Here is a 7071-nt window from a genome sequence, read left to right as displayed (position 1 = left end):
TACAAAAATGTCAATGCTATACACATTTTGGCAGGAGGCAGAAAATTAAATGAAAGTTATGTTTTGTTGTTTTCTGCTTTCTGGGAAAGCTCAAAGGACAAACAAGTGATGTTTCAAAACTATCCCTTTAGGTTTCCTGAATTATATTTGAGCTGAAGAGGGAGGCTTAATTTACCTCAGAAAACTCACAATAAAATAATATAGTTTTATTACAATCTAAATGAGTCGGAGGAAGAAATGACCACTATCGTTGTTAGCACATTTAATGCATTGTAGAATTCTCCTCTGAAATTACAAATGGGCTCTTCTTTCAGTATGGTGACAAAGTTCTATCAGCACGTCCTTGCCTTGGCATTTGCTGTGAAAGAGATAAATGAGAATCCCAGGATCTTGCCAAATGTCACACTCGGGTTCCATATCTATGACAGCTACAACAATGCAAAGATGACCTACCATAGCACTCTTGAACTCCTTTTCAAATCCTCTAAGTTTGTCCCCAACTACAAATGTGACAGCCAAAAAAATCTCCTAAGCATCATTGGGGGATTGGGGGCTGATACCTCTTTCCAAATGGCTGAGATCACAGGCCACTACAAGATTCCACAGGTAAGGTCTACCAATGCGGCTTTGGGATTCCCTCATTGCCCCACCCTTTTTACTCTTGCCATTCTAAAAGTAATTTTGTGTTTCAAAACATGGAATGGATATGACAAAACATTAGGCATGGATTTTAACCCAGCAGAGGTGCACTCCATGTGGAAATCACAATTCAAATTCCTGAAGTGAATCAGAGTTATAGGCAGGTGCTTGTGCCAAGAAACCCTAACCCCATTAAGTACTTGTAACTCCAATACATGACTGCTCCTTAATAATAATTAAAAAGTTTGATGGATGAGAACTCACAGAAAGTGTATAATATTACCATAACTTGGATTCAACTCTCATAAGATCAATTGATTGCTTTAAAGAATATTTGTTGAATCAAAGGACCTATATAAACAAAAATATAATCTAAAACTAGTTCTACAGTATTTCAAAATTTCTTCCAGGTCATCTATGGCTCATTTCCTCCAGAGAAAAGTCGCACAAGTCTTATCCGTTCCTTTTACTGCATGGTTCCCAACTCAGCTCTTCAGTACACAGGGATTATCAGACTGCTTAAACATTTTGGATGGACATGGGTTGGGCTCTTTGCAGATGATGGAAACAGTGGAGAATCTTTCTTGCATGACATAGAGATCTTGCTTAGACTGAATGGAATTTGTGCAGCTTTCACAGAGAGAATCCCACAAGAACCTCATTCAGATAGTATTGATGAAATGTATCAGACGTACTTGAGATTGTATGCAGCATTCACATATAATACAGTCAGTACATTTATAATCTATGGAGAATCTTTGGCAATCGCATGGCTGAGAACTGTTATATTTATGCGAGATCCTGCAAATGATGGACTTAGATCAATTAGAAAAGTGTGGATTATGACATCTGAGATTGATTTCATACTATTTGACTTTCAAAGGGGTTGGGACCTTCAACATTTCGAAGGTGCCATTTGCTTCACAATTCACTCAAATGATCCTCTGGGGTTCAAGGAATATCTTCAGAGTAGAAAACCTTGTTGTAACTTGAGAGATGGATTTCTCATGCACTTCTGGGAGAAAGCTTTTGACTGTAAACTTCCAAAATCACATGTCTCTATAGAAGGCAGAGAAACCTGCACTGGGGAAGAGTCTGTGGAGAGGCTTCCTGGGCCTCAGTTTGAAATGCGCATGACTGCCCACAGCTACAGTATCTATAATGCTGTCTATGTGGTGGCCCATGCTCTTCACCTCATGTACTCATATCGATCCAACTATAGATCAATGATGAGCAGAGAAAGGCTTGAACTTCCAGAAGTGCAGCCTTGGCAGGTAATGTGTGTGAACTGTTTCCCCCCCCCCACCGCCCAGATTGTTTGGTTCAATCCATCCATCGGTAACCACTATTAAGCATCTATTAGTAATGACTGTTAAGCATGATATCCGATGTTGGTTTGTGGATTCTTCATTTCTCCTGTTATTGAAACTGAAAAGAATCTTACCTGCTACTGTCTCACGAATTTTCCACCTGCCATAATGTAATATCACACTTTTTATATTCTGCATTTCTCAGATGATACTATCTAAACAATACCAGGTAGGAATGGTTGTTCTACTTTTATTACTTCTTTATATTCCACATAATTTAGGGTTGGTTAAATTTTCCAGTGATCTGAAAGAAGGGCGTATTTTTGTGAATACATAATCCTTTTTCTTACTGGTGGAGTTCATCCAGTCCTTTGGGTACCCAGTAACAAATATCTCCTGCAAAAGAAGCTCCATTAGTTTCTGGTCTTCTCTTTTAACTAGATGCACTCATATCTTCAAGACATTTCCTTTAACAACTCAGCCGGAGAGACAGTGTTCTTTAATGAAAAAGGGGAAAGGAGCGGTGGATTTGACATAATGAACATGATCATGTTTCCAAACAATTCCTTCCTTCGTGTGAAAGTTGGAAGGGTGGAAGATCCTAGAGCTCCTGAAGAAAATGGATTCATGATCAATGAAGATCTAATTGTTTGGCAGAGGAGCTTTAACAAGGTGTGGAATCTACACATTACTGGGGATAGAGGGTGAGGGAAGTGGCTTCACAGCTGGGTGTATCAATTGTATTCCAAGCATTCTCTTTCATTGCATAGTTGTGCTGCATGTCTTTGAAACTGCCCATGTTTGAATGCAAATGAACTAGACTGCTAGTTGATTTGAACAACAGTGCAATAGAAGAAGCAATGGTGTGGCTGGGTAGAAAGCATCATTCCAGGGAAAAGTTATGGGGCTGATTGATTGGCCTTTAAAAAAAGAATGAAAGATGATTGGCACTTCCATGATGCAAAAATAAAAATAAAAACACATATCACAATTTCTTTCCTCTGTAAAGTTAGTTGCTTGCCTTTCTGGGTGCAATGAGCACTGCCACCTAGGATATCAGAAGAAAAGGAAGGAAGGAGAAAAATTTTGCTGCTGTTGTTAAACAAATTTTGTTGTTGTTGTTTAATCTGATGATTAGCACTTGCACAATGTAAAAATAAAAAAACAAACTCCCTGTGCAATCCTTTCCTGTTTAAGAGCAGGTGCCTCCCCTTTCTCTGTGTAATGAACACTGCCAGCCTGGTTATCAGAAGAAAACGAAGGAAGGAGAACAATTTTGCTGCTATGATTGTATTCCATGTCCAGAAGGGAAGGTTTCAAACCAGACTGGTAAGTGATTTGTTACCTTATTTCCCCTTTATACAGGGATCAAATGATTGGCAACTTAGAAGTGGTGAATAAGAACAGTGTGTAAATAGGTTTATTCCTTCCAGGATTGCTCAAGAGGACTTTCAATTAAGCAGCAGTCTAATATGTATATTCAAATTAGGCAGTAAGCTCCATTGCATCAAGCACGATCTTATGACCCAAGATAAACTAAGCAACTAGAAGCAAATGAAGAATTGGCTTAATGTTGAGTGGCATTTTTATATAACCACCAGCTCATTTGCAATTAGCAAGAATTTGATCATCAAATTCTATCTCTTTCCATGTTTCTTTCAGATATTGATGACTGTTTCAGATGCCCAGAGGAAGAGCATACAAGCAAAGACAGAAGTGAATGCATCCCTAAGACAATAACCTTTCTATCATACCAAGAGCTTTTAGGGATTAGTTCAGCCGTGATTGCTGTTTCCTTTTCCCTGATCTCAGCCGGGGTGTTGGGAATTTTTATTTGGCACAGAGATACTCCCATAGTCAAAGCCAACAACCGGGACCTCACGTACACGCTGCTCATCTCCCTCCTGCTCTCCTTCCTCTCTACATTGCTGTTTCTTGGAAGACCTAACACAATGACCTGCCTCCTCCGACAACCAACTTTTGGCATTGTCTTCTCAATGGCTGTTTCTTGTGTGTTGGCGAAAACCATCACAGTGGTTGTAGCTTTCATGGCTACCAAACCAGGGTCCAACATGAGGAAGTGGGTGGGGAAAAAACTGAGCAACTCCATTGTCCTCTCCTGCACTGTTATCCAAGCAAGTGTTTGTATTGTATGGCTGACCACTGCTCCCTCATTCCCTGATTTAGACATGAACTCTGCAGCAGAGGAAATCATTGTGCAATGTAATGAAGGCTCCGTTGCAATGTTTTACACTGTCCTGGGCTACTTGGGCCTCTTGGCTACGGCCAGCTTCATTATGGCATTCTTAGCCCGCAAATTACCAGATACGTTTAATGAAGCCAAGTTCATTACCTTCAGCATGTTGCTCTTTTGCAGTGTTTGGTTGTCCTTTGTTCCAACGTATCTGAGCACCAAAGGGAAGTATATGGTAGTGGTGGAGATCTTCTCCATCCTGTCCTCCAGTGCTGGCTTATTGGGCTGCATCTTTGCCCCTAAATGCTACATCATAATGCTGAGGCCTCAGATGAATAGCAGGGAGCAACTCACAAGGAGAAAGAATTGAAGGATTTTGCTGTGTATCCTGTTGTATTTTTGTATATGTAGAGTGCAAGTTGCTTAGGATGCAAAAGCCTTCTGTAATATTATTATACATAATGTGTAGCGTCCCTGCTTAGTTTCATTTGATGCCCTAAATTCATCTGGAAGTAACTAATGATGCGCAGGAAATTCAATTCAATTTGCATTTATAGAAAAAAATATAATTTGTGCTTCCTGAAACATTACACAAAACACAGTTTTATTTTTCAAAATTGTGACTTTCTTGAATTTTTTTCATGCAGTTTTGCCACCAATTAATTTTCAGTTTTGTACACAAACTGCATTAAATCAAATAATGTATTTTACACACACACACACACACACACACGGGAACATGTGTGCAAAAATGGATGCCATAGAATAAATAAACAGTTAATATTGACAAATCTTCAGGAGCAGATCAGTCATACATTCCTCGCCATACCTATTCTTTGTGTGGATGTTAATGTGCTATTTGTTGCAACTGCATACAGGCCCTAAATCTGAGGCTGATGAAACAATTGTTGAGAAGACTAGAGCTCTAGTGGTGGAAAACTCATTCTGAATCGGACCAGACACTGGTTAGAGCTCAACACCGAGCCTACCAAGTGGTGATAGCAACAGCGAAGAGGACTTTCTTCACTGTCTCTATTGCATCTGCAGAAAACAGCAGCAGGAGACTCTTTCAGGTGGATCACAATCTAACCTTCATCATCAGGGCCTGCTAAGGACCCCAAGATTCCCTGCACTGATTTTGCAAACTTTTTTGCAGATAAAGTTGCTCGGATTCAGAAAGAGGTAGACTCCACCGTGGGAGCAGGGCCAGGGCAGGAGAGTGCTAGAGTCCTGTCTAGTCAATTTGCATGGGGTCAGTTCCAATCTGTTACCTCCGAGGATGTGGACATACGGCTTGGACAAGTGAAACCAACTACCTGTCTCCTTGATCCTTGCCCATCCTGGCTCATGAAAGCAAGCAGGGAAGGGCTGGGTGATGGGCTCTGCGGGGTGGTGAATGCTTCTCTCTGTGAAGGAGCTTTCCCAGACCCACTGAAAGAGGCGGTTTTTAAACCGCTTATTTAAAAAACATCTTTTGATCCAGTCAATATGGCCAGCTATCGCCCAGTCTCAAATCTTCTATTCTTGGGCAAGGTGATTAATAATAAATAATAAATCAATAATACATTTTTATTTATACCCTGCCCTCCCCGGCCAGGGCTGGGCTCAGGGCAGCTAACACCAAATATGAATTACAATAATAAGTAACAGGAAAAAACAAACAACAACAAACACACAAACAGTTAATTAAAATACGGCTTAAAATACAGCTTAAAATGCAGCCTCATTTTAGTAGTAGCCCATAAATCAAGACCATAAAGGGAGGAAACATCAGATATTCACCCGAGCCAGCTATCCATGCTGGTCCTAAATAGGCCAGCAAAAAAGCCAAGGGAAATTTTTTATACCAAATCCCATATAAGGGGTCAGAGTAAGACTAAGCCGAAGGCCAGGCGGAACAGTTCTATCTTGCAGGCCCTGCGGAAAGATGTCAAATCCCACAGGGCCTTAGTCTCTTGTGACAAAGCATTCCACCACGTCAGAGCCAGTGCTGAAAAAGGCCGTGGCCCTAGTTGAAACTAATCTAACCTCCTTGAGGCTTGGGACCTCTAAAGTGTTGTTATTTATGGACCTAAAAGTCCTCCGTGGGGCATACCAGGAGAGGCGGTCCTGTAGGTACGAGGGTCCTAGGTCCCTCGTAGGGCTTTAAAGGTCAAAACCAGAACCTTAAACCTGACCCTGTACTCCACCAGGAGGCAGTGCAGATGGTAAAGCACTGGATGAATGTGATCCAAGGACCCCATATGGAGCCTCACCATGGCATTCTGCACCTGCTGGAGTTTCTGGGTCAGCTTCAAGGGCAGCCCCGCATAGAGCGAGTTACAATAATCAAGCCTGGAGGTGACTGTCACATGGATCACTGTGGCCAGATCAGGGCGAGAAAGATAAGGGATCAACTGCTTAATATGGTGGAGATGGGAAAATGCCACCTTTGCTGTGGCTACAGCCTCACCACCATAGAAAGGGAGGCGTCAAAGTTTTACCCAAACGCTTGACAGAAGGAGCTGGCACTAACTGAGTCCCGCAAGAGATGGGAGTTGGCCCCCCAACCCCATGTCGTCCCAACCCAGCCAGAGGACCTTTGTCTATGAAGGATTTAACTTCAACCGGATCCCACGAAGCCATCCAGCCACAGCTTTCAAGCATCTGGTCAGTGTGTTCTGGGCTGAGTCAGGGTGGCTGTCCATTAACAGATTAAGTGGGCTGTTGCTGAACAACTCCAGATATGCCTGGAGGATGAGGGCCATTTGGATTTCTTTCAGTCGGGATTCAGGCCTCATCATGGGACTGAAACTACCTTGGTCATGCTGGTCGATGATCTCTGGTGGGCTCAGGACAAAGGTGAAAGCTGTTTCCTAGTTCTGCTGGATCTCTCAGCGGCTTTTGATGCCATTGACCATGACATCCTTCTGACGTCGAGGAGGGAAC

At 42.0% G+C, this 7071-nt stretch overlaps 1 protein-coding gene across 1 annotated transcript; it reads left to right on the top strand.

Annotated features, from left to right (window-relative positions):
- Window positions 1–328: 328 nt before the first annotated feature.
- LOC114582648 (vomeronasal type-2 receptor 26-like) lies at window positions 329–4848 on the top strand. The gene is made up of 4 exons (XM_077917970.1): window positions 329–606; window positions 2391–2621; window positions 3152–3278; window positions 3612–4848. Exons 1-4 carry the CDS (start codon window positions 445–447, stop codon window positions 4511–4513), a joined length of 1422 nt encoding a protein of 473 aa, XP_077774096.1. The 5' UTR covers window positions 329–444; the 3' UTR covers window positions 4514–4848.
- The last annotated feature ends 2223 nt before the right edge of the window (window positions 4849–7071 follow it).

The sequence above is a fragment of the Podarcis muralis genome, chromosome 13, assembly GCF_964188315.1.
Source record: "Podarcis muralis chromosome 13, rPodMur119.hap1.1, whole genome shotgun sequence".
Classification (NCBI taxonomy): Eukaryota; Metazoa; Chordata; class Lepidosauria; order Squamata; family Lacertidae; genus Podarcis; species Podarcis muralis.
The sequence above is the reverse complement of the archived record's forward strand: the minus strand, read 5'-3'. Positions and strand labels throughout refer to the sequence as shown.

Excerpts from the sequence above, each read along its gene's own strand:
- LOC114582648 (XM_077917970.1), top strand. The coding sequence starts at position 445 with ATGACCTACCATAGCACTCTTGAACTCCTTTTCAAATCCTCTAAGTTT. Across the intron at positions 607-2,390 it reads GCCACTACAAGATTCCACAG|ATGCACTCATATCTTCAAGA; the intron begins GTAAGGTCTACC and ends TCTTTTAACTAG. Across the intron at positions 2,622-3,151 it reads GGCAGAGGAGCTTTAACAAG|GTGCCTCCCCTTTCTCTGTG; the intron begins GTGTGGAATCTA and ends GTTTAAGAGCAG.